The following is a 27275-nucleotide window of genomic DNA, read 5'->3' as shown; positions in this document are numbered from 1 at the left end:
TTCACAGTAAAGAGTCTTGCCTACTTTCTTACTTGCAAATTGTGTTATACTTCCTTTTATTTATTTATTATTTATTTATTTTTGGCTGCGTTGGGTCTTCGTTGCTGCGCGCAGCATTTCTCTAGTTGTGGTGAGCAGGGGCTACTCTTCACTGCGGTGCGCAGGCTTCTCATTGCGGTGGCTTCTCTTGTTGCTGAGCATGGGCTCTAGGCATGCAGGCTTCAGTAGTTGTGGCATGCAGGCTTAGTAGTTGTGGCTCACGGGCTCTAGAGCACAGGCTCGGTAGTTGTGGCGCACGGGCTTAGTTGCTCTGCGGCATGTGGGATCTTCCCGGACCAGGGCTCGAACCTGTGTCCCCTGCATTGGCAGGCGGATTCTTAACCACTGCACCACCAGGGAAGCCCTATACATCCTTTATATCAGTAAAATGTACAATAAACCTATGTAGATACGCACACACACACACACACACACATTTTTTCCAGAGAGCTAGATGTTTAAGATTTACCAGCACACCACTAATTATACATGTTCACCATTGCTAGAAAAGCTAAGAAAAACACATGAGCATATCCCTACGAAAGTCCCTGGAATAAGCTGAAAAGCTGTTGGCTCTTGAGAAGTTTCTTCTTTCTGTTGTTGTTATTATTATTAATAAGGGCTATTTGTTGTCTCTTGGGAATATTCTTTATTATTGTTATTTATTGTCCAAACAGTACCACATCCTCAGAAATCAAAATGGTAGAGAAAAAAAATTGGCCCACAAACTCCTGCCTGAGCAAATCAAACCTTTTCATTTTTCATTCTCTCTTTGGCCTTTAGGATTGATCTTTGGGTTTGGGGAATTTTCCAGGCCCAACAACCTGGGGCAGATGAGCGGATTTCCCTGATTTAGGATGGATAAGTCCTCCCTGAAAAGACAGCATCTCTCTTGGGTGTCCAGTTACCCAAGGTAACGTGGAAATTAACTCCTTGAGTGGAGCCCCTGAGAGCCAGCACTTGACATTTCTTGGCACCAGGAACTCAAGGTCATGATGTCTTCAACTGGCTTTCGAAGGGTTCGAAAAATAGGTGTGTGTGTATGTGTGTGTACATGTCTACACAGAGAAATAAAGCAAATGTGACAAAACGTTAACTATTATTGAATCTAGCTAGCGTCTATACAGGTGATCACTGTACTACTCTTTTGGCTTTTCCTATATATTTGAAAGTTCATAATATAAGCTAGCTGTATAGAGTCCATGCAAGGTGCTAAGACAGGAGAGTACCTCTCTTGTTCAAGAAACAGCAGGAGAAACAAAACACTAAACAAAACAAAACAAAAATGAAACAAACAAAAAATAAACAGCAGGAGGCCAGAGTGGCTGGCACAGATTGATCCAGGGGGAGAGTAGTAGGAGAAGAAGTCAGAGGCCAGATTGTAGGGGCCTCATGGGGCCTTGTGATGACAGTGGACTTTAGTCTCAGTGAGATGGGAGCCACTGGGGCCTCTGAGCAGAGGAGTGACCTAACTTACACACTTTAAACAGGGTTCCTCTGGCTGCTGGGTTGAGACTGTAAGGAGGTAAGGATGGAAGCCAGGAAGCCAGTCAGGGGTTAATGCTATAATCTATAATGTAGGCCAGAGTTGTTGGTGGCTCAGACCAGGGTAGTAGCAATGCAGGTGATGAGAAGTGGTCTGATATTGTTTGGGGGCTGGGGGAGGGCAGACACCTTACCATTTTTTTGTCCCTTTGTAAGTTTATTGTGAAAAATGTCAAACATATACAGAGGGGATACAGAGGGGACTGCCCTGGTGGCGCAGTGGTTAAGAATATGCCTGCCAATGCAGGGGACGTGGGTTTGAGCCCTGGTCCGGGAAGATCCCACATGCTGTGGAGCAACTAAACGCGTGTGCCACAACTACTGAGCCTGTGAGCCACAACTACTGAAGTCTGCACGCCTAGAGCCCGTGCTCTGCTACAAGAGAAGCCACCGCAATGAGAAGCCCGTGCACCACAACAAAGAGTAGCCCCCACTCACTGCAACTAGAGAAAGCCCGCACGCAGCACCAAAGACCCAACACAGCCAAAGATAAATCCCTGGTCTGGGAAGATCCCACATGCTGCGGAGCAACTAAGCCCATGCCCCACAACTACTGAGCCCATGTGCTGCAACTACTGAAGCCCGTGCTCTGCAACAAGAGAAGCCACCACAATGAGAAGCCCGTGCTCCGCAATGAAGAGTAGCCCCTGCTTGCCGCAACCAGAGAAACCCCGTGCTCCGCAACAAGAGAAGCCACCACAATGAGAAGCCCGTGCTCTGCAATGAAGAGTAGCCCCTGCTTGCCGCAACCAGAGAAACCCCGTGCACAGCAATGAAGATCCAATGCAGTCAAAAAAAAAAAGAAAAAGAAAAAGAAAAAAAGAAACATATACAGAAGTGTTGTGACTGGTGTAATGAACCCCATGTACTCATCACCCAGCTTCAACATTATCAGTACATGGTCAATCCTGTTTGATATTCCTCACCCACCAGATTATTTTAAAGCAAATTCCAGATTGCTTGTCATTTCTTCTGCAAACCCTTCATTATGTGTCACAGAAAGATAAGGACTCATTATGATTATCATGTAAAAAATGACCAGTAATTCCTAAATATCACCCAATGTGGACTCTGGATATATTTTGAAGGTAGAACCAACAGAATTTTCTAATAAAATTATGTGTGGAACATAAGAAAAGGAGTAGAATCAAGGACAAGTCCAAAGTGTTTGACTTGAGTAGCTGGTAAGACAGCATTTGCTGTGAAAAGAGATGGCAAAGACTTTGTATAGAGCTGACTGGCATGAGTCAGGGGGCAGAGGGGTGGTTATGGCCCTTTTTTAACATCTGGTTTAGAAACAACACAGGATTTGGATCTCAAAGAATCAAGAGGGCTCTTGTAGAACTATAAGGTTCTACACAAGTCCTAGCTGTTTGTATTCTCGTTCTCATTCAAATCTGTGCTGTGCTGCCCTGAGTGGAGCATGAGGCCCAGTCTGCTAAAGGAACAAGGGAAGTAAACCAAACCCAATAAAGTTCTGCTTGCTTCAGTCAGTTTTATCTTGGGACCATTTGTCTGCCTTTCTGCTGAGATGATCTCTAAGATTCCCTCTAGCTCTAAGATTTTATGAATCAAACTGGAAGCCTTCTTAAGCCTACAAAGACTCAAGCCATATATTTGGAAACTGTAGCTCATTCTAATGATACAGGCTGCTTTCGCTAAGTCCACCGATACAACTTGGTATGATGGAAATCTTCACCCACATTGGGACTAGTTCCTTAAAAAAAAAATCCACATGCTAGCTTAAGAAATAACCAAAATAAACTTAAAATGTTTAAAAAATTCTGGTGATGTGAAGAGAATGCAGCCAAATACACCAATTCTGCATTTGGAAAAGATGGCTGGCCAGTCAGCATCTAGGAAACCACTGCACTTGTGGAAAGAACCAACTTGGAGGCCTTTCATCCCCCATATTTGCTTTGGTTCCTTAGCTAAAATTCAAATCATTTACATCATCTGCTGAGACTCAGGACAAACCTAGAAAGTGCAAAAGAATCCACCAGCATTCAGTGACCCCTGCCCTCTAGCCTTTCAGTCTTCCCTGCCTGTTTCTCAATGGGCACCATAAAGATTACTTCTGATCTGGCCCCTCATCGTAATTACCTTTCTGGATAAGCTCCACTCCTGGCAAGAGAATTAGGCTGAAATAACGTGTCTGGCACTTCCACACCCCTCTCCCACTGGATTTGGCTGGACCCAGTTCTGCAGAAATTCCCTTTCTCCTGCTTAAGCAGCAGTCCTGTGGCCCCAGCCAATTGTGCTTTAGTCTGCAATATGGAAGGCAGAGATGCCCTGTGGGGTCAAACCTGGGCTTGGGAGACACCTGGGCATGCATCCTACTTTTGCTGACTAGTTTGTATGTTGCTCAGTTCTTTGGCAAGACTAGTATTCTACTGCTTGACTCCAAGCCCAGGACGCAGCCAGGAGTGGAGATGCTGTCCCAAGCCACAGCTCAACAGGCTTCCTCATCCATTGGACCACAGGCCTGGGCACCAGAGATGACCATTAGACATGCCCAGTTAAATATGCAATGATTTCACAGGTTCATCATGCCTCAGATAGAGGAAGACGTCCAAAACAACGGTTTTTCACTCCAAATCCTGCCATGAGGGGCAAGGGAGATTAAGTGGTCTGCAATAAGATGTTAAATGAAGGTGATGATGAGATCTAGAGGGCAGTGGTTCTTAACACAGGGCAATTTTGCTCCCATGGGGGATCTCGCTATGGCTGAAGTCAGTTTCTGGTTATCACAACAGGGAAGAACAGAAGGGCATGCTGTTAACATCTGGTGGGTAGAGGCCAGAGATGCTGTTCAACATCCCACAATACACAGGGCAGCCACCCACAAGTTATCTGGCCCAATAGTATGAAGATTTAAAAGCCCTGCTATAGGAAGCCAAGGCGGTTTTTGTTCTCAGCCAGAAGACGCACATTGTAGGGTAACAGGAAGGAGAGCTGGTTGTTATCACACTGCAGGGTAACTGACACTGTTGTAAGAGACCCAGGGCTTAAAATGAGGAACAGATCTAAACAGCTGGCCCTTTGCATCAGGGGCACCTCTTCTTGAGACTGGCAAGCAAACATGGTTTTGCAGTCCTAAGGAATGGAACTGAGGACTGAATGCTGTGGCAGCTGGAGAATGATAGAGGACTAAGTCCAATCAAGTGCATTGCTTTGCAACATCAAGAGCCCATAACTAACTCTATACTGATCTGTATCCAGAGCTGGACACAGACGTGGGAAAAACAGATGAGCCAGGCTTGTGTATGCGTAGTGTAATGAAGACCAAAGAGGGCAATCATTTCTTTAAAAAAGGCTAAGAGAACAGGGTAAATGAGGTCCCAGCCAAGTAAGGGAGCTTGGCCTTATGGGCTTCCCTGGCTCTCTCCATTCTTCAGTTACTTGCTGCTCCTTCTTTGCCAAGTTTGATGTGTTCTCCCTCCCACCACCACCCAGGTCCGGCCTATAGGAGACACAGATTCACATCCCAGAATGCCCAAGCCTGCCTGAAAATTCAATCTACTTTTCATGTTATAAAGTAGAAAGGAAAATGTAAATCAAAGCAAACGAACAAACCCAAACCCAAACCACAACAAACACTAAAAAGGCTTTTAATTACGTAGCATTATTTCTAAGTACAGACTTTCCCAATCACATCACTTAGAGATCATTTTATCCACTGCTCTGTTTGGCTGCCAGTCTCTTGTCTCTCTCCTCAGCAATAGTAAGGCGGATACCCTTTCCACGAGGAAGAGAGATCCATGGTTTGTTGCCCTGGAGGAGAAAACAAGGAGAATCAAAACCTGCTACACACCATCAACGGGTTGGCATATGCTACATTTGTCTTCTCATCTAGAGGAACAGAGACGCCTGTCTGTGAAAACACTCAGCAACAGTCAGGCAGTCTTAAGACACTTGGATGCTGGTTTATCAGAAACACCCACTTTAAACTTGTTGCCCGTATCTGTAGATGCAAACTACAATACCTTTCATAATTAGTCTCAGAAGTACTGAAATAGTGCCCAAGGCCAAGCATTAGTTCCAAAAAGCACCGCCCCCTGCCCCAACACAGGCACAAATGAAAGAACCTAACTATAAGGCATATTCATCCCATTACTGGCACTTTCCACCAACCCAGGTGTGAACTGGTCCGCCGCTGATTCTCTGACACTGAAAACGCACAGATCTGCCTCAGCCCTGTTGTGAGCCCTATCCCAGAGGAGGCTTTACACTAGGTTGAGCAGAGCCAGCAGGAGCCAGGCACTGCAATCCCAGCCAGTACCTGCATTGCACAGGTTTCTCTGGACTAGGCAGAAGACAGAGAGACCCAGACTTACTTTGCCAATAACGAAAATGTTGGAGAGCCGGGTGGCAAAGCTATTGCCGTTGGCATCTTTCACATGAACTACATCAAAAGAACCAGGATGTCTCTCCCGGTTAGTGATCACACCAATTCTTCCCAGGTTAGCACCTCCAGTCACCATGCACAGGTTACCTAGGCAGGAAGGAACAGACAATCTGCTCAGAGCAAGGAACCGTGCCTTGTGTAGTGAATGAGAGACAGGTCTGCAACAAAGTTAATCTTTTTTTCCCAGTTGAATTCACTTCCATGGATCTGTTACCCAAGCTAGAACTCTCAGGGCCCTCTTTTAAGATTTCCCCTATCCTTCCTGTACAGCTAATAAATGTAATAAACTCCACTGCACCCACCTCACTAGGTCCTTACCATGTCTTGCCTGGACTACTGCTGTTCCTCCAAGGCACAATTCTCTGCTACTGTTGTGAACAGATATGGGGGGTGATGACAGCATTACAAAGGGCTGTTATCTCAATTAAGTTTGTTCTGCTTTTTTGTTAGACTTCCCTGCCCAGCCCTCAAGCCACTTCCATGGATGGGGAGGCTTTTGAGATCTGGAGCAGGCCTGAGAACGTGTTATACAAGACCTCATCTCTGCCACACAGAATATTCTAAGCACTTGGATCCCTGAGGTAAAAATACCATACACCTGGGCATTGGAGCAGTTACCTGTTCACAGCTTCTCACAACTCCCCACTGAAAACATTCTTAGCTGACTTCCCTCCCCACAATTCAGAACATATTCCTCTCTCTAACCCTCATTGCCACCACAAAGCCATGCCAAAATGAGACACCATAAGGGCTTACAGATTCTCTGAACATTTCTTAAAACTAAGAGTTGCCTCCTTCCCAATCCGTTACTACATCAACAAAAGACATCTAGCTTTTGTTGCTAACTAGGCGCACATCAGAATCACCTCAAGCCCCCCAAACGCCAAACAAAACCCTGTACCCAGGCCCTGCGCAAGTCATAGGGCTTGATTAAATTAACTTAAAAATAAAAGTAAAGAACAGCTCTTATGTCTGGCCTTTAAAGAGAATGCTTAAGTAGCACAGCCTGCTTACCAGTGTCAAATTTGATGAAATCAGTAATCTTGCCAGTCTCCAAATCAATCTGAATGGTGTCATTCACCTTGATGAGGGGATCAGGGTAGCGGATGGTGCGAGCATCATGGGTCACCAGATGAGGGATTCCTTTTGTCCCCACAAAGATCTTTCTCACTTTGCATAACTTATACTGAAACACATGGGTTACCCACATTAGTCTAGCTCACATGCACTATGCTCCAGAGTACAGTTCTTTCAAAGCCACAAATCACCAGCTTAAAGGTGCAACCAGCAGCTGAAGGTACCAGCCCCCACACAGAACAGGCTGTTTCCTGAGCTGCAGCTGAATAATGGGGTCCCTGACTTTTCTTCCCACTCCCCCATAAATTCATCTTGCACACTGCCCCCTTCTAGGCTAGCCTTCTTATTTCTTATTATGTATTTCCTCTGTAGTACTGCATCACCCCCAAGGTTAAAAGTTCAAAGCACTTAAGGCCTCACAACCTCAAACTCCCAGGTGGAGGGATGATCACCACCATTTCCTCCCTGCTCCAATGCAAATCACCTCCCCTTCCCCAGGCCATTTAAGTCTCAAGGGGCATCTGAATTCTTCCCTCCAACTCACCCAGACAGCTAACAAGTGCCTCTTAATGGCTCCCTCTACATCACAATTGAGTTTTGTCTCACAAACTGCAATTGTATTACCAGTTCATCTAATCAACAATTTCACAAAGCATTTCACTCCAAGACATCCTTTAAGTAAATCAAATCACCTTGATGCCAATGGACGTGCCCTCCAGCCTGCTGGTAACAAGGTAGCTAAGGAAATTAGCTGATTCATCCAATTGAATTAACCTTCACTTACAGCCAATAATTCAAGAAGCCATGAACTTTTGCATAAAACCATCACAACAAACTGGATTAAATAATCAATGTCTGTAACCTTTTTTGAGTTACCTCAAACTAGTGCCCCGAGGGTTACTGGTCCCCTCCACTAATACCTTTCCCCTCCCCAGAGTAAAGCTAGACAAAGGGCCAGTAGGATTGAACTAGATATTGGTTTTCTGGCCCTTTATCCTTAAAGGACCCATACTTCAGATACTCAAACGTTCCTAGGAATCACTCTCCTTGCCTCAAAAAAAGGCAAGCAGAAGTCACTGCTCAGCTAGAATTCGTTTCTGCCATAAAAAGCACTCTGTTGGGGCTTCCCTGGTAGCATAGTGGTTGAGAGTCCGCCTGCCGATGCAGGGGACACGGGTTCATGTCCCGGTCCGGGAAGATCCCACATGCCGCAGAGCAGCTGGGCCCGTGAGCCATGGCCGCTGAGCCTGCGCGCGTCCGGAGCCTGTGCTCCGCAACGGGAGAGGACACAACAGTGAGAGGCCTGCGTACCGCAAAAAAAAAAAAAAAAAAAAAAAAAAAAAGCACTCTGTTGAGGATGTTAACTTGACTGGCTGTTTCTAGGTATAAGATTATGAGTAATTCTAATCTACCTACCTCACCACAATGGATCAGTCCACGTACTTAATAACTTAGAATCAAGTACTTTTACTAAAGGAAGGCCCAGCCTGCTTGCCACACTCACCTTGGCCTCCTCAGGTGTAATACGATGAACAGCAAAGCGACCCTTGGTGTCATAGATCAGACGAAAATTCTCTCCAGTCTTGTCAATGCTGATGACATCTGATATCAAATGGTAATAACTAAGGTTACTATAGTGACCCCCAGTAACCCCATGCTGAACAATAACCACACTATAAGGGAAAAAAAAACCCGTATGCTTCCCATTTCGAATATTAACAAGGATTCCTAAGATCAATGATGGCTAGCTAATCTTTAATTTTCAAAACCCTGTTTTTATGACCCGTAAAATCTGAAGTGAATTGAAATTTGGTTTTGAGAAATGATTTATGATTTGCAGCCCTACAATATGGAAGTAAAACTCTTGAGAGGGAAAGTCATGCTTTATTTCTGAGACTGAAAAAGCCCACCACTTTAGAGAGGGAGATAAAAAAAAATCAAGGAAAAAAAAATCAAGGAGCACCAAGTGCCCACCATTAACCACTTACCCATAAAACCAGCAGGGTAGGTTATATCGGTGCGGACCTTGCCATCAATCTTAATGAAACGCTGCATGCAGATCTTCTTTACTTCATCTCCTGTTAGGGCATATTTAAGTCTGTTCCTTAGGAAAATAATTAGGGGGAGACATTCCCTCAGCTTGTGAGGACCGGTAGATGGACGAGGAGCCTGTAAAATGATTTTAAAAGTTATCTTAGGGCTTCCCTGGTGGCGCAGTGGTTGAGAGTCCGCCTGCCAATGAGGGGGACATGGGTTCGAGCCCTGGTCTGGGAGGATCCCATGTGCCGTGGAGCAACTGGGCCCGTGCACCACAGCTGCTGGGCCTGTGCTCTGGAGCCCACGGGCCACAACTATTGGGCCCGCGCTCTGCAACAAGAGAAGCCACCACAATGAGAGGCCCACGCACTGCAACCAAGAGTAGTCCCCGCTCGCTGCAACTAGAAAAAGCCCACGCACAGCCACGAAGACACAGTGCAGAAAAAAAAAAAAGTTATCTTAAACTATTGGTGGGATTCACTCAAACTACCCCTCAAGTCCTGAGATTCACCAGACTATCACCCGCCCCCCCCCCCAACTGGGGTAAACAAGAGGTATTCAAAGTGTGCAAAACTATTCCAGACCTTTAAAGTTTTACAGCATTTTCCTTTCAGAGGACCAGGCCCGTTAAGAACATTTGAGGTCCTGCATACATGTGGTATGTGGAAGAAATGAGGCACAGAATTATTAGGTAAGAGGTGGGGCACAGCTAGATAACACAGGGCCCTTAAGAAGAGAGTAACTCAGGATACAGTAATCAGGGATGCCTGACACATAAAGGAGCAGTATAGAGTGTGTCCCTTAAATACATCAATCATATCTGGATAAAACTGTAAAAGACACGTCCCTTAAGATATAACACAAAAAACATGCTTACAATATAATGATACTTACAAACACACCAGTCAGTTTATCCAGCATCCAATGCTTTGGAGCTGCTACGCGCTTCAGGTGCTTCTTGGGACCACGAGCCTGAAGGAGTTTTCAATTTTAATACTGTTAAACAGTTTCAGGTCTTTTCAAGAACAGTTTACACAACTACAACTATTCTCTAAAGACCAGCATCTGTTTCCTCTTCAGCAAAATGTGGACAATGTAAAAAGCACAGGGCCGTGATTAAAGGCGGAGAAGCAAATGTATACATAGCATACAGCAAAATACTGTAGGTTTCACAAACTGCAACCAGCATTCTCATTGTACAGAGAACGTTAACTGTCTTTAAAAACAATTTTTCCAATTATTTATGTTACCACTTAAAAGTGCATATGCTTCTAGAGGCTGTTTTTACTAGGACATTATGCTGGTGAAATAGCCAGGGGTTGGACCTCCTGGCACACAGCCAGCCAGCAACAGAATCTGTGCTTCTACTTATCAAACAGACAATTTCTCGAAATATGTCAGGTTTTAAAGTGTTAGATGCGAGACTTAATCTGACCTCAGCACAACCACGTGCCAACAGTGGCTTACTCAAACTCTAAAGGTGAGATCACTTTTCACCTTAAAATGCAGAAGAAAACCTTTTTAATGCCGTATACAGAGGCTTACTGGCCACACTACGTAAAGTCAGGCCGTGCCAAAAACACGACGGAAAAACTCTCCACCCTCCCCGGGCCCGACGTCTGTCCTCTGGGCCCACCCGGGGCTCCAGCCTGGTAAGCAAGACGCTCCTCCCAGGGCCGCATGATGCGTGATCGGGTGTGGCCGGCCGGGAGACCGAGGCCTTCTCGCCAGCCGAACCGATCATCCCCCAACCACCCATCGCCAACAGCCGGTGTTCGCCCTAGCCCTCGAGCACCCCTGGGCCCACCCCACCAATCGCTCTCCCTTCGCCTCCGCCTGACCACCCCCTGCGGGAGCCCCGCAGCCCCTGGTAGCCCCAGCCCTTGGTGGATGGAGGCTGATGAGTCCCAAGAGCTCGCAAAGAAGCTGCCTTACCATGGCTGCGCTAGGCACGGAAAGAGGCCCACCTACTTCCGGAGCGCCGAGAAAAGAGGTTGCACGGCTGCGCGCGCCGGGGCTTCGGACGCTCCGCCCAGCTCCGCCTAGCTCCGCCTTTTCGCGGCGCGCGGGGACGCTATCTTGCCACCTGCTGGTGGGAGGTCAGAGGTCCGGGGCTTGGGAACAGCTGCCGAAAAAGGGGTGTCTCCCAAGGGCGAGTTCCTCCCTCCCTTTACGCCCTCCCCCGTCCAGTGTTTCCCAAGCGCCTCTGGGGCGCCTGATTCTGTGTGAGGTGCTGGACAAACAAAGATGAGCTAGACAAGCTCCCTGTCTTTAAGGAGAGGGCAAAGTGAGGCTACTTAAGGTCCACATATACATGATCATATAATCAATAGAATACATTGACATGAATAAGGTCCTACTGTATAGCACAGGGAACTAAGTTCAATATCTTGTAACAAACTGTAACGGAAAAGAATCTGAAAAGGAATATATATATATATATATACACATATACATATATGTGTATATATATATATATCTGAATCACTTTGCTGTACTCCAGAAACTAACACAATTTTGTAAATCTACTATACTTCAAATAAATAAATAAAATTTAAAAAAGAATACATTGAAATGAATATCTAATATTATTTCTTAAACATATATCTTGTCTGCTTCTTCTTCCAAGTTCCTTCAAGCCAGTCAACCTGCCCATACTGTAAATTGGGAAGAATCAATATTTTTTTCTCTCCCTTCTCTGCAGATTACCGAGGGGGTGGAGTGTAAGGGGTGGGAGGGTAGGATCTCTGCTTGAACTCTGCCCCTCGATTTCTGTACAACGCATTTAGCACTTACCATAAAGTCTCAGGGACGAGAAGGGAACATTAGAGACCATCCAGTTATCTAACTAAAACTTAGATCCGATCCTGTGATTTCCCTACTTTGAAACTGCCCTTGGGCCTCCTGCCTAGCCCCTCAGGTCCCTCTGCCCGTCACCTCCTGTCTCCTGCACCCAGACACCCATTGCTCCCTTACCCTATCCCAAACCTCAAAGCTTAAGCCACTCCAAGGTATTACTGCTCTGACAAAGCCGCCTCTTTCAAGCCTCCTGCCTGTGGACCCGATGATCCCTCAGCTTGGAACTGCCATGAATAGCCCAACCCCCTTCCTGGGCACCTAATCCCACTTGTCAGCCTTGGAGATGCATACAGCTCAGGTCCCTCTGGCTCTGTGAGCCCCGGGTCCCCTCAGGCAGGGTGAATCCCACATTCTTCCGTCCCAGAGCCCTCAGTTCAAACTCCTCGTCTGTCCTCCACTAGACTGTGAGTATCTCCATGAAAGAGCCTGCCTAATTCACCTTTGCCACCTAACAGAGAGCTTAGCGCTATGTCCAGCACTTGGTAAATACTTGTTGAATGAACAAACTGAGTCAACATCCCACTCATTGTGCCAAGTCTCACTGTACTATCCCTGAGAGCATCCAGCCTCTGCCTGACCTCCTCCCACCATGGGTCAAGCTCCTAACCGAGGAGGTTCCATTTTACATGTCTCTGTCTCTGCCCTCCACTTCATCCCCCAGCAGTCTGCAGAGGAGCAAGAGAGAAAAAAATGGTTGGCTCTTTTCAATCAGACAGTATTCACTAGGAGGGCAGGGACTCCTCTTTGTCTAAAACTAGATCCATAGTAAAGCATGCTATAGATGATTATTAGCAAGAAGGGGCAATTGATTGGAGGTGGGGATTAGAGAGAGAGAAGATGATGAGACAATAGAAGGTGCATTTTGAGGTATTCAGTCTGAGGGCACTGGGAAGATGGTGGTGCAGCCAACAGATATGATGGGGGTTCACTTGGGAGTGAGGAAAGACCATGGGACTTCCAGCTTGAGAGGATAGGAAAAATGTCTGGTTAGAGCTGAAGATCTTACTTAAGATCACGCAGCTAGCTGGGAGTGGGGGATGGGGTAGGGAGGCTGGTCTCTTGCCTCCCAGGTCAGTGGTTGGTTTGTTTTTGTACCACAGCTTGTCAAAGGACTTGACGGAATCAAAGCATTTTCAGTATATTTTTTTCTCTGTCAATTTGTATTTATGGACAAATGACATTCTAACAACAATAAAGGGAATTGGGAAAGAGCTAAGAAAATCACAAAACAGTACATCCCCAAACACCCTAAACACATCATCTGTATTCATTTGTTCCTGTTCCTGTTCTCATTCTGATCAGTTTGTGTGCATGCATACTTTTACATAATTTTAGGCCTAGCGTACAGACTATTTTGTATTCTGCTTTTATTATATTATAAAAACTTTCTGAGTTGCTACATAATCTTCATAATGAGTATTTTAACAGCTGCATCATATTCCATTAAATGGATATCCCATAATTAATAAAAGTTCTTTATTGTTGAACATTTAGTTTTTTGTACATTTTCTTTATTATGAATGTTGCTACAGAGAACAGTTTCCTTTATATGGCTTTTTCCTTCAGTGGAATGATTACCTTAGAATAAAACCATTCCTTCACCCAACATTTATTGAGTGCCTACTCTGTGTCAAGCTCTGTATTATGAGCCAGGGAAATAGAGATAATTAAGATCTAGTTCCTGCTCTCAAGGAATTCACATTACAATGGGAGAGGCAGGCTGGGAGGAGGGGACGGAAAGCCAGGAGAAGATCTTCAGAGGAAAGATGGTGGCGAGGCAGTTTGGAACACGAAGGGCTGTTAAAGCTTAAGAATTTGGACTTTAACCTGTAGGTAGACAATAGGGAGCCGCTGAAAGATTTTAAAGAGGACGGGATCAGCTTTGTGCTTTAGAAAGATAACTCTGACTGCTCCTTGTAGAATGGTTTGAAGGAAGTGTGAGTGGCTTGGAGGAGATGGGCCAGGGCTGTTTCAACAACACAAGCAAGAAACAGAAGGGTGGGACCCAGGTCTGTGATTGTGGGGAGGAGGAGGAGGAGGAGGGGGGAAATTCAAAAGACATTGCAGATGGAGTATTGGCAGGATCTGACTGGGAAATGACGTTTGTGCAGCGGTGAGGGACAAGGAGGTAATTAGGATGATTCCCAGTTTTCTGGCTTGGTGACTCAGTGGTACATTCACTGGGAACTACTGAGGGGGAGGGGGCACCAGCTGGAGATGTTTTATAGACACAAGTCTGAGCTCAGGTATATGGTCTGGGCTGGAGACTCCCGTTTGGGAGAACTGGTACATCTGTGCTTAGTCCATGGGAGCGGTTGGCAGTAGCTGTTGGAAAGGCAACACTGTGTTAAGAGTCTGAACACTTTGATAGTGGTGTATGTGTATTGCCAAAAACCTTCCTCAGAGCATCCTTGCAATTTTACTATACTCGTGTCAGCCTGGTAATCACTTATTTTTAACTTTTACTAACGTAATTGTTTTAATTTGCACTTCAAAAAATCACTAGTGAGGTTAAACATTTTGCCATACACTTCTTTACTCGTTCCATTACCCCTTGTGTGAAGTATCTCTGCCCATTAATCTTTGGGGGACGTGTTTTTTAAAAAATATTTATGTATTTATTTGGCTGCACTGTGTCTTAGTTGCGGCATGCGGGATCTTTAGTTGAGGCATGCGGGATCTTTAGATGTGGCATGTGGGATGGAACCCAGGCCCCCTGCATTGGGAGCTTGGAGTCTTAACCACTGGACCACCAGGGAAGTCCCTGAGGGATGTGTTTTTCTGATCAATTTGCATGAGTGCTTTATAGATCACAGAAATTCATCTTTTGTCATATTTGAGGCAGATATTTTTACCAATTAGTTACTTTCCTTTTGGTTATATTTTTCTATGTACAAAGTTTCAAAGTTTTATATAGCCAGATCTGTTGATCTTTTCTCTTGTAATTTCTTCTCGTCATTTCAAAGCTTAGAAGGTTACCCTCAGTTCAAAGATCTGCTAAATACTCAATTCTATTTAATAACATGTATTTAATTCTTTATCAACTTGGGGTTGATAAAGATAAATAGAATAAAAGATAAACTGAAAAAAATCTAGTTTTTCCCCAAATGCCGAATCAATTTTCTCACTGTAATATATTGAATGATCTTTGTTTTCTCTGTTGTTTTGTAAGAACTGCTTTAGCATTTCATAAATGAAATCATGTAGTGCATGGTGAGTAGGGAACTGAGATGTACATCCCCAGCATCCTGTCCCAGATTGCCAGAGGGAAGTTATGTGTATGAGTGGTTCATGTTCATAAGTCACACCAAGAGTGGAGCGGTACAAGCCCTTCACTCTCCATCTTAAAGAGTAACGTTTCATGCCTCAGATTCCCTGATCAACTTACTGTCAGCAATCGATGAACCAGCACAGGCTTCTCCTCACTTTCTCACATTGCTGGGAGACAGTGAGGCAGAATGGAAAGAGCACAGTTTAAATCTATCTCTGTGTGCCCTTGAGCAAATGGCTTAATCTCTCTGAACCACAGATGCCTTATCTGGAAAATAGGGATAACCATACTTACTTCTCAGTTTGTTGTAAGAATCAGAGATGATGTATCAAATGCATAGAACATAGTGACTCAGTCAATGAATTAGTGCTCCAATTCCCTCCTGACCACTTCTGGCTACTTCCTTCTGAAACTTATTTTTTTTCAACAGCTTTATTGAGGAATAATTGACATACAATAAATGGCACATATTTAAAGTATACAGTTTGACAAATTTTGATGTGCGTATACACCCAATGCAACCATCATCACAAATAAGATAGTGAAATTCCATCAGCCCCAAGTTTCCTCACGTCTCATTGTAACCCCTCACTCCAGCTCCTCCCCCTGCACTCCCAGGCAACTGCTGATCTGCTTTCTGTCACTATTGATTAATTTGCATTTTCTAGAATTTTGCATAAATGGAAATCTTCTAGTCTGTACTCTATTTTTTTTGTCTAGCATCTTTTTTATTTATTATTATTTATTATTTTTATTTTTTTGCCGTACGCGGGCCTCTCACTATTGTGGCCTCTCCTGCTACGGAGCACAGGCTCTGGATGCGCAGGTTCAGCGGCCATGGCTCACGGGCCCAGCCACTCCGCGGCATGTGGGATCCTCCCAGACCGGGGCACGAATCCGTGTCCCCTGCATCGGCAGGCGGACTCTCAACCACTGTGCCACCAGGGAAGCCCTGTCTAGCATCTTTCACTCAGCATAATTATTTTGAAATTCATCCATGTTGTTGCATGCATCAATAGTTTATTATTTTATTGCTGAATAGTACCTCATTGTATATGTCATATAGTACATTTATGTATATATACATATACACACGGATATATGTGTGTATACCACAATTAATTTATCCATTCACCTTTGGATAGACATTTGGGTTGTTCCCAGTTTGGGGCAATTACAGATAAAGCTGCTATGAACATTTCTATACAAGTCTTTTTATGAACAAATGTTTTTATTTCTCTTGGTGAATACCTACAGGTGGAATGGCTAGGTCATATGGTAGATGTATGTTTAACTTTTTGAAAAAATTGCCAAACTGTTTTCCAAAGAGGTTTATTATTTTACATTCCCATTAACAGTGTTTCAGTTACTCCATATCCTCACCAACATATGTTAAGATCAGTCTTTAATTTATTTTTTTTATTGGGGTAAACTATACATAAGATTTACCACCTTGACCATTTTAAAATGTACTTTTAGGGGACTTCCCTGGTGGTCTAGTTGTTAAGACTCCATGCTTCTACTGCAGGGGGCATGGGTTTGATCTCTGGTCAGGGAACTAAGATCCCGCATGCTGCTCAGCGCGCGGTGAAAACATAAAAACAAACAAACAAAAATAAAATGTACATTTAAGTGGTATTAAATACATTCACATCGAAAAGATACATGCACCCCAATGTTCACAGCAGCACTATTTACAATAGCCAAGACATGGAAGCAACCTAAATGTCCATCAACAGATGAATGGATAAAGAAGATGTGGTACATATAGACAATGTAATATTACTCACCTATAAAAAAAAGTATGAAATAATAGCATTTGCAGCAACATGGATGGACCTAGATAGAGATTATCATACTAAGTGCAGTAAGTCAGACAGAGAAAGTCAACTATCATATCATATCACTTATATGTGGAATCTAAAATATGATACAAATGAACTTATTTCTGAAACAGAAACAGACTCAGAGACATTAAAAAGAAACTTATGGTTACCAAAGGGGAAAAGTGGGAGGAGGGATAAATTAGGAGTTTGGGATTAACAGATACAAACTACTATATATAAAATAGATAAACAACAAGGTCCTATTGTATAGCACAGGGAAATATATTCAAAATCTTGTAATAACCTATAATGGAAAAGAATATGAAAAGGAATATATATATATATATAACTGAATCACTTTACTGTACACCAGAAACTAACACAACATTGTAAATCAACTATACTTGAATAGGTTTTTTAAAAAAATACATTCACCATGTTGTGAAATCATCACCATTATTCATTTTCAGAACCTTTTCATCTTTCCAAACAGAAACTCTGTACCCCTTAAGCAGTAGTTCCCCTTTCCCCCCTTCTCCTAAACTCCTTGTAACCTCTATTCTACTTTTTCTATGTGAATCTGCCTATTCTAAGTATCTTATATAAGTGGAATCATAAAATATTTGTCCTTTTGTATCTGGCTTATTTCACTTAGCATAAAGTTTTCAAGGTTCGAGACGTAGAGCTGAGTGACTGAGGCCACGAACAAGATGCCGGTGGCCGTGGGCCCCTATGGACAGTCACAGCCAAGCTGCTTCGACCGCGTGAAGATGGGCTTTGTGATGGGTTGTGCCGTGGGCATGGCAGCCGGGGCGCTCTTCGGCACCTTTTCCTGTCTCAGGATCAGAATGCGGGGTCGGGAGCTGATGGGCGGCATCGGGAAAACCATGATGCAGAGTGGCGGCACCTTTGGCACATTCATGGCCATTGGGATGGGCATCCGGTGCTAATCAGGGCAGTGGTTGCCCACAACATCCACCCCCTCCCATCATTCCCAGCCCATGTACTATAATAAAACAAGTCTGAGTATTCTGGAAAAAAAAAAAAAAGTTTTCAAGGTTCATCCGTATTGTAGCATGTTTCAGAATTTCACTGCTTTTTTTTTTTTACATCTTTATTGGAGTATAATTGCTTCACAATGGTGCGTTAGTTTCTGCTTTATAACAAAGTGAATCAGTTATACATATACACATGTTCCCATATCTCTTCCCTCTTGCGTCTCCCTCCCTCCCACCCTCCCTATCCCACATTCACTGCTTTTTAAGTCTGAATAATATTCCATTGCTTGTATACACTGCAGTTTGTCCATTCTCTGTTGATGGACACGGATTGTTTCCACCTTTTGGATATTATGAATACTGCTGCAATAAACATTGGTGTACAAGTATCTGAGTTGCTTCTCTCATTTCTTTTGGGTCTATACCTAGAAGCAGAATTGCTGGATCATATGGTAATTCTATGTTTAAGTTTTTGAGGAACTGCCAAATTGTTTTCCATAATGGCATTTACACTCCCATCAGCAATGCACAAGAGTTCCAGATTTCTCCACGTCTTCACCAACACTTGTTATTTTCCATTAAAAAAATAATAGCCACCCTAATGGATGAGAAATTATACCTCATTGTGATTTTGATTTGCATTTCCGTAATGATTAGTGATGTTGAGCATCTTTTCATGTGCTTATTAGCCATTTGTATATCTTCTTGGAGAAATATCTAATTCAAGTCCATTGCCTATTTCTGAATTGGGTTGTCTGTTTTTTAAAATTGTTGAGTTGTAGGAGTTCTTTAAATATTCTGGATACTAATTCCTTATCAGATATATGATTTGCAAATATTTTCTCCCATTCTGTGGGTTGTTTTTCACTGCCTGGAGTTCTTTGATCCACAAATGTTTTTATTTATTTTTTATTTTTATTTTTATTTTTTTTGCGGTACGCGGACCTCTCACTGTTGTGGCCTCTCCCGTTGCGGAGCACAGGCTCCGGACGCGCAGGCTCAACGGCCATGGCTCACGGGCCCAGCCGCTGCGCGGCAATGTGGGATCCTCCCGGACTGGGGCACGAACCCGCATCCCCTGCATCGGCAGGCGGACTCTCAACCACTGCGCCACCAGGGAAGCCCTGTGTTAACTTTTTAATATGAAACAAGATATGGATAGAGGTTCATTTTATTCTTATGGATATCCAATTGTTCCAGAACTATTTGTTGAAAAGATAATTCCCTTTGGTTACTTTTGGTTACTTCTTCATTAAACTTTAAAACAGTTCTTTCTTTTTTTTTTAACATCTTTATTGGAGTATAACTGCTTTACAATGATGTGTTAGTTTCTGCCCTATAACAAAGTGAATCAGTTATGCATATACATATGTCTCCATATCTCTTCCCTCTTGCGTCTCTCTCCCTCCCATCCTCTCTATCCCACCCCTCCAGGTGGTCACAAAGCACCGAGTTGATCTCCCTGTGCTATGCGGCTGCTTCCCACCAGCTATCCACCTTATGTAAAACAGTTCTTTTTAATCACATAAGTCACAGATGAATATATTCTCCTTGTAAAATATAAAATCATTTTTGACCACTTTTATATCCAATCAGGCTCCCCCCAACACTCCCCACCAGGTAACAGCTCTAATGACATCAATTTGAAGTGTATCCTTCCAGGTCTCTTTCTATGTATGGAGATAAATTTCTGTATATGTATATGTGTATATATATATGCAGTATTGTATGTTTAGATAGGATCATCCCATGTGTATCATTCTGAATTTAGCTTTTTGGTACATAAAAACACTTGTCACAGATCTTTCCATGTTAGAACATAGTGATTTACTTCATTTTTTTTAGCTGTTTCATAGGATTCCATAGTACCACTATACCTTCCTTTGTTTCACCATCGCCTTATTGATGAATATTTAGGTAGTTTTCATTTTTTTCTACTGCTACAAACAATGCTGTAGATGAGCATCCCTGAACCTGCTTTTGGCGCACATGTGTGTTTCCCTAGGTAGATATCGAGAAGGGGAATTTATGCAACAAATACATATATAACACTTACTGTATGCTAAGTTCTCTTCTAAATGCTTTACATATGTGAATTCAGTTAATCCTCACAACAAGCCCATGTTTTTATCCTCGTTTTACAGATTAGGAAACCAAGGCACAGAGAGGTTAAACAATTTACCAAAGGTCACACAGCTGGTCAATAGCAGGGCCAGGATTTGAACTCAGATAGTTTGGTTCCAGAGTTCAGTTTGCTGGGTCATAGGGCATGGATATTTTTAAAGACCTGCCAAATTAGCCTCCAAAGAGACTGTATGAATTGCACGCCCATCAGCAGTGTATGAGAGTATTCATTTCCCTTCACCCTTACTAACATGTAAAACTTTAAAAATAGCATTTTTACTGATTATTAATAATAGTGTGTAACAACTAATATTTATTGAATATTTAATATGTTCTAGCATTCTGCTAAGCACTCCATATGCTTTCTCTTCACCTCACTTTGCTTTAGTTTTCCTGATAGTATCCTCTCTGCTGATATGTATTAATTAGTATGTTTGTTTATTGCCTTTCTCTCCCCACTAGTGTCACCTCTATGAGGGCAAAGATTTTTGTCTGTCTTGTTCATTGCTTTCCTCAACACCTGGAACTAAGTATTTGTTGACTGACTGAATAAATGAATGAAAACAATTTTATGGGGACTTCCCTGGCAGTCCAGTGGTTAACCCTCTACGTTTCCATTGCAGGGGGCCTGGGTTCATCCTTGGTCAGGGAACCAAGATCCTGCATGCAGTGCTGCACGGCCAAAAAAAATAGTTTATATATGATTTTTTTGTGTGTATTTAACAAAACAGCTACTAATTTTTTTAGGAAATAAATACTTATTAAGTGTTTGGGCCTAACAACAACAACAACAAAACCCAAACCATTTTATGAACGTGGAAATCAAGACTCAAAGAGATTAAGTAACTCACCCAAACTTCCACTAGCTCACGGTGGAGCTGGATTTAGAAGCCAGTCTAATTCCAGTGTTTGTCTGTGCTCTTGTTTAGCCTCCCGGAATCTGTTTTCCGTTTCCATTTCTATAATTATGTTATTTCATGGATGTTATATACATGGAATCATGCAGCATGTATCCTTTAGATATTGGCTGTATTTCATTCAGCATAATTTCCTTGATGTTCATCCAAGTTGTTCATTCCCTTTTATTGCTGAATAGTATTCCATGGTATGGATGTACCACTGTTTGTTTAACCCAGGGAAGCATATCTGAGTGGTTTCCAGTTTGGGGCTTTTAGGAATAAAGCTGTTACAAACATTTGTGTACAGGTTTTTGTGTGGACATAAATTTTCATATCTCTGAGACAAATGTCCAAGACTGCAAGTGCTGGGTTGTATGGTAAGGGCATGTTTACTTTGATTAAAACTGCCATATTTGGGACTTCACTGTTGGCGCAGTGGTTAAGAATCCACCGGCCAATGCAGGGGACACAAGTTCGAGCCCTGGTCCGGTAACTAAGCCCATGCACCACAACTACTGAGCCTGTGCTCTAGAGTCTGCAAGCCACAACTACTGAGCCCATGTGCCACAACTACTGAAGCCTGGGTGCCTAGAGCCTGTGCTCCTCAACAAGAAAAGCCACCACAATGAGAAGCCCGTGCACTGCAACGAAGAGTAGCCCCTGCTCACTGCAACTAGAGGAAGCCCATGCATAGCAACGAAGACCCAACGCAGCCAAAAATAAATTAATTAATTTAAAAAACCCCCAAACCTGCCATATTCTATGTCACAGTGGCTGTACCAGTTAACATTCCCACCAACAATGTGTGAGTGATCCAGTTTCTCTGCATCCTTTTCAGCATCTGGGGTTGTCACTAATTTTTATTTTTTATTTTATTTTTAAAATAAATTTATTTATTTTACTTTTGGCTGTGTTGGGTCTTCGTTGCTGTGTGCGGGCTTTCTCTAGTTGTGGTGAGTGGGGGCTACTCTTCATTGCGGTGCACGGGCTTCTCACTGCCGTGGCTTCTCTTGTTGCAGAGCACCAGCTCTAGGTGCATGGCCTTCAGTACTTGTGGCGCACGGGCTTAGCTGCTCCGTGGCATGTGGGGTCTTCCCGGACCAGGGCTCGAACCCGTGTCCCCTGCATTGGCAGGTGGACTCTTAACCACTGCGCCACCAGGGAAGCCCACTAATTTTTATTTTAACCATTCTGACAGGTGAGTAGTAATATCTCATTGTAGTTTTTTTTAAAACATCTTAATTGGAGTATAATTGCTTTATAATGGTGTGTTAGTTTCTGCTGTATAACAAAGTGAGTCAGTTATACGTATACATATATCCCCATATCCCCTCCCTCTTGTGTCTCCCTCCCATCCTCCCTATCCCACCCCTCTAGGTGGTCACAAAGCACCAAGCTGATCTCCCTGTGCTATGCGGCTGCTTCCCACTGGCTATCTATTTTACATTTGGTAGTGTATATATAAGTTTATGCCACTCTTTCACTTCGTCCCAGTTTACCCTTCCCCCTCCCCGTACCCTCAAGTCCATTCTCTACGCCTGCGTCTTTATTCCTGTCCTGCTCCTAGGTTCGTGAGAACCATTATTTTTCTTTTTTAGATTCCACATATGTGTGTTAGCATACGGTATTTATTTTTCTCTTTCTGACTTACTTCACTCTGTATGACAGACTCTAGGTCCATCCACCTCACTACAAATAACTCAATTTCATCTCTTTTTATGGCTGAGTAATATTCCATTGTATATATGTGCCACATCTTCTTTATCCATTCATCTGTCGATGGACACTTAGGTTCCATGTCCTGGCTATTGTAAATAGTGCTGCAATGAATATTGTGGTACATGTCTTTTTTTGAATTACAGTTTTTTCAGGGTATATGCCCAGTAGTGGGATTGCTGGGTCATATGGTAGTTCTATTTTTAGTTTTTTAAGGAAACTCCATACTGTTCTCCACAGTGGCTGTATCAATTTACATTCCCACCAACAGTGCAAGAGGGTTCCATTTTGTCCACACCCTCTCCAGCATTTATTGTTTGTAGATTTTTTGATGATGGCCATTCTGACCGGTGTAAGTTGATACCTCATTGTAGTTTTGATTTGCATTTCTCTAATGATTTGTGATGTTGAGCATCCTTGTTTGTTTTGTTAGTTTTTGTTTTGTTGTGTTTGTTGGCAATCTGTATATCTTCTTTGGAGAAATGTCTGTTTAGGTCTTCTGCCCATTTTTGGATTGGGTTGTTTGGTTTTTTCATATTGAGCTACATGAGCTGCTTGTATATTTTGGAGATTAATCCTTTGTCCATTGATTCGTTTGCAAATATCTTCTCCCATTCTGAGGGTCGTCTTTTCGTTTTGTTTATGGTTTCCTTTGCTGTGCAAAAGCTTTTATGTTTCATTAGGTTCCACTTGTTTATTTTTGTTTTTATTTCCCTTATTCTAGGAGGTGGGTCAGAAAGGATCTTGCTGTGATTTATGACATAGAGTGTTCTGCCTGTGTTTTCCTCTAAGAGTTTTATAGTGTCCGGCTTTACATTTAGGTCTTTAATCCATTTTGAGTTTACTTTTGTGTATGGTGTTAGGGAGTGATCTAATCTCATACTTTTACATGTACCTGTCCAGTTTTCCCAGCAACACTTATTGAAGGGGCCGTCCTTTCTCCACTGTACATTCCTGCCTCCTTTATCAAAGATAAGGTGACCATATGTGCGTGGGTTTACCTCTGGGCTTTCTATCCTGTTCCATTGATCTATATTTCTGTAGTTTTAATTTACATTTCCTTAATGGCTGATACTGAACATCTTTTCGTGTGCTTATTTGCCATCTGTATATCCTCTTCAGTGAAATATCTGTGCAAGTCTTTTGCCCATTTTCTAATTGGATTGTTTGTTTTTTTATTGTCAAATTTGGGGGATTCTTTACATATGCTAATTTTGAGGGTGCTTTATGTAGTCTAGGTGCTAGTCATTTGTCAAAAGTGGTTTAGAGGTATATTCTCCCAGTCTATAGCTTGTCTTTTCATCCTCTTCACATAGATTTCACAGAGCAAAAGTTTTTACTTTGGGCAAGATTGAAATTATCAATTTTTCCTTTTATGGATTGTGCTTTTGGTGTCAAGTAAGAATTCTTCACCTAACCTTAAGTTTTGAGGATTATTTTCTATGTTTTTTTTCCTAAAATTGTGCAGTATGTTTTACAATCTAATCAGTTACCAACTTGAGTTAATTTTTTTATATGATATCCAATTGCTCCAGCAGCATTCTTTGAAAAGGCTATCCCTCCTCCTTTCAACTGCTTTTGCACCTTTGTCAAAAATCATTTGGTTATATTTGTGTGAGTCTATTTCTGGGTTCTCTATTCTGTTCTATTGATCTTTCTATGTGTCTCTCTTTCCACCAGTATCACACTGTCTTAATTACTGTAGCTATATAGTAAGTCTTAACATCGATTAAAGTGATTCTTCCCACTTTCTTCTTCTTTAATTATTATTATTGTTGTTATTATTCTTTTGGCCGCACCGCGTGGCTTGTGGGATCCTAGCTCCCCAACCAGGGATCAAACCCGGGCCCTCGGCAGTGAAAGGGCGGAGTCCCAACCACTGGACTGCCGGAAAATTCCCCACTTTATTCTTCTTTAACAAAATTGTTTTAGCCGCTCTAGTTCCTTTGCCTTTCTCTATAAATTTTGGAATAAGTATGAAAAAATACTACAAAAAAAAAACTTGCTGAGATTTTGATAGAAATTGCATGAAATTTGTAAACCTATTTAGATCTTCTTTGATTTCTTTCACCAATATATTTTAATTTTCAGCATACAGATCCTGACCAGGTTTCATACATAGTAGATAGTAATTGTAAATGGTACTGTCACGCCCTAAATTTCGGCTTCCATGTGTTCATCACTAATATATAAAAATGCAGTTGCCTTTTTTGTGTTGATCTTGTATCTTTTGAGCTTGCTGAACTCACTTATTAGTTCTAGGAGTGTTTTTGTAGATTGCTTGGGATTCTCTACATAGCCAATCATACCATTAGCAAATAGGGAAATTTTTTCTTTCTTTCTTTCTTTCTTCCTTTCTGTTTTCTTTCTTTCCTTCTTTCTATCTGTATGCTTTTTATTTCTTTTTCTTGCTTAACTGCACTTGCCTTACTTCCAGTGTTATGTTGAATAAGAACGATGAATGTATATCCTTGTCTTGTTCCTGATCTTAGAGAGAAATCATTTAGTTTTTCTCCGTTAAGTATAATGCTAGCTGTAGGGTTTTTATGTTTTTTTATGAGATGCTCTTTATGAGGTTGAGAAAATTCTACTCTATTCCTAGTGTACTGAGAGGTAATTTTCTCTTTTTAAATCATGATTTGGTGTTGGATTTTGTCAAATGCTTTTTCTGCATTAACTGATATGGTCATATGTTTTTTCTTCTTTAGTCTGCTGATATGGTAAATTACATTGATTGAATTTTGAATGATGAACCAACCTTGCTTACCTGGAATAAGTCTCACTTGGTCATGGTGTATTATATTTTTTATATATTATTGGATTGGATTTGTTAAATTTTTGTTTAGAAATTTTGCAACTAAGTTCAGGAGAGATATTGGTCTGCAGTTTTCTTCTTGTGTGTGTTGTCCTTGTCTGGTTTTGGGATCATGGTAGTACTTGGGAGGTATTTCCTCCTCTTATTTTCTGGAAGACATTGTGTAAAATTGGTGTTAATTCTTCTTTGAATATTTCATAAAGTTGTTCAGTGAAAAAAATCTGGGTCTAGAGATTTCTTTTCCAGGAGCTCTTTAATTAATCAAATGCAATCTCTTTAGTGGTTATAGGACTATTAAGATTATCTATGTCATCTTGGTCAAGTTTTGGTAGCTTTGGGTTTTGAGGAATTAGTCCTTTTCTTCTACATTGAATTCATGAGCATGAAGTTGTTTGTAGTATTCCCTTATTATCCCTTTAATAGCTTCAGAATCAGCAGTGATAGCCCCTGTTTCATTCCTGATATTGGTAATTTATGTTTTCTCTCTTTTTATTTGTGTCAGTCTTGCTAGAGGTTTGTCAATTTTATTGATTTTTTTTCTGAAGAACTAGCTTTTTGTTTCATTGATTTTCTCCATTGTTTTTCCATTTTCAATTTCATTGATTTCTTCTCTTAACTTTATTATTTCCTTCTTTTGCTTGGTTTGGGTTTATTTTGCTCTACTTTTTCTTGGTTCTTGAGGTAAGAATAGACTATTGGTTTGAAACCTTCCCTCTTTTTCTAATGCAAGCATTTAGTGTTATAAATTTCCCTCTTGGCTTTAGCTACACTCCACAAATTTTTATTTTTTATATAAATTTATTTATTTATTTTTTGGCTGTGTTGGGTCTTCGTTGCTGCACGCAGGCTTTCTCTAGTTGCGGCAAGTGGGGGCTACTCTTCGTTGCGGTGCATGGGCTTCTCATTGTGGTGGCTTCTCTTGTTGTGGAGCATGGGCTCTAGGCACACGGGCTTCAGTAGTTGTGGCATGCAGGCTCAGTAGTTGCGGTGCACGGCCTCAGTTGCTCTGCGGCATGTGGGATCTTCCCAGACCAGGGCTTGAACCCGTGTCCCCGGCATTGGCAGGTGGATTCTTAAACGCTACACCACCAGGGAAGTCCCTCCACAAATCTTGATATGTCATATTCTCATTTTCATTCAGCTCAATACGTCTTTTAAAATTTTCCTTTGAGACTTCCTTTTTGACCCATAGATTATTTAGAAGTACGTTGTTTAGTTTCCATGTGTTTGGAGATTTTGTTATCTTTGTTATTGATTTCTAGATTGAGTCCACTGTAGCTGGAGAACATACTCTAGTTGCAGATCTGTCTCTTGCATTGCAGAGCTCCCAGTTTTTGCTTCATGTATTTTGAAGCTTTGTTGCCAGTGCATACACATTTAGGATTCCTATGTCTTCTTGGTGGATTGACCCATTTAACATAACGTAGTGTCTCTCTTTGTCCTTAGTAATTTTCTTTGCCCTGAAGTCTACTTTATATGATATTAATATAGCCACTTCTGCTTTTTAAAAAATTAATGTTGGGAATTCCCTGGCAGTCCAGTGGTTAGGACTTCATGTTCTCACTGCCGAGTGTCCGGGTTCAATCCCTGGGTGGGGAGCTAAGATCCCACAAGCCGTGCAGCCAAAAAAAATTAATGTTTGCGTGATATATCTTGTTTTT

General features: G+C 42.2%; 1 protein-coding gene and 1 pseudogene across 1 annotated transcript; one reads left to right on the top strand and one right to left on the bottom strand.

The window, feature by feature from the left end:
• Nucleotides 1-5179: 5179 nt before the first annotated feature.
• RPS4X (ribosomal protein S4 X-linked) lies at nt 5180-11123 on the bottom strand. The gene is made up of 7 exons (XM_067722203.1): nt 11042-11123; nt 10001-10078; nt 9058-9238; nt 8574-8671; nt 7007-7178; nt 5922-6079; nt 5180-5358 (listed from the first exon to the last, which is right to left on the bottom strand). Exons 1-7 carry the CDS (start codon nt 11042-11044, stop codon nt 5257-5259), a joined length of 792 nt encoding a protein of 263 aa, XP_067578304.1. The 5' UTR covers nt 11045-11123; the 3' UTR covers nt 5180-5256.
• A 6619-nt stretch (nt 11124-17742) lies between these two features.
• LOC137217542 (reactive oxygen species modulator 1 pseudogene) lies at nt 17743-18112 on the top strand (annotated as a pseudogene).
• Nucleotides 18113-27275: the final 9163 nt, after the last annotated feature.

The sequence above is a fragment of the Pseudorca crassidens genome, chromosome X, assembly GCF_039906515.1.
Source record: "Pseudorca crassidens isolate mPseCra1 chromosome X, mPseCra1.hap1, whole genome shotgun sequence".
In the NCBI taxonomy this organism is placed as follows: Eukaryota; Metazoa; Chordata; class Mammalia; order Artiodactyla; family Delphinidae; genus Pseudorca; species Pseudorca crassidens.
The sequence above is the reverse complement of the archived record's forward strand: the minus strand, read 5'-3'. Positions and strand labels throughout refer to the sequence as shown.

Bases quoted from the DNA above. Each gene is read 5' to 3' on its own strand.
- RPS4X (XM_067722203.1), bottom strand. The intron at 9,239-10,000 runs GTAAGTATCATT...ATCATTTTACAG, and splicing joins ATAAACTGACTGGTGTGTTT to GCTCCTCGTCCATCTACCGG. The intron at 5,359-5,921 runs GTAAGTCTGGGT...TTTCTCCTCCAG, and splicing joins ACATTTTCGTTATTGGCAAA to GGCAACAAACCATGGATCTC.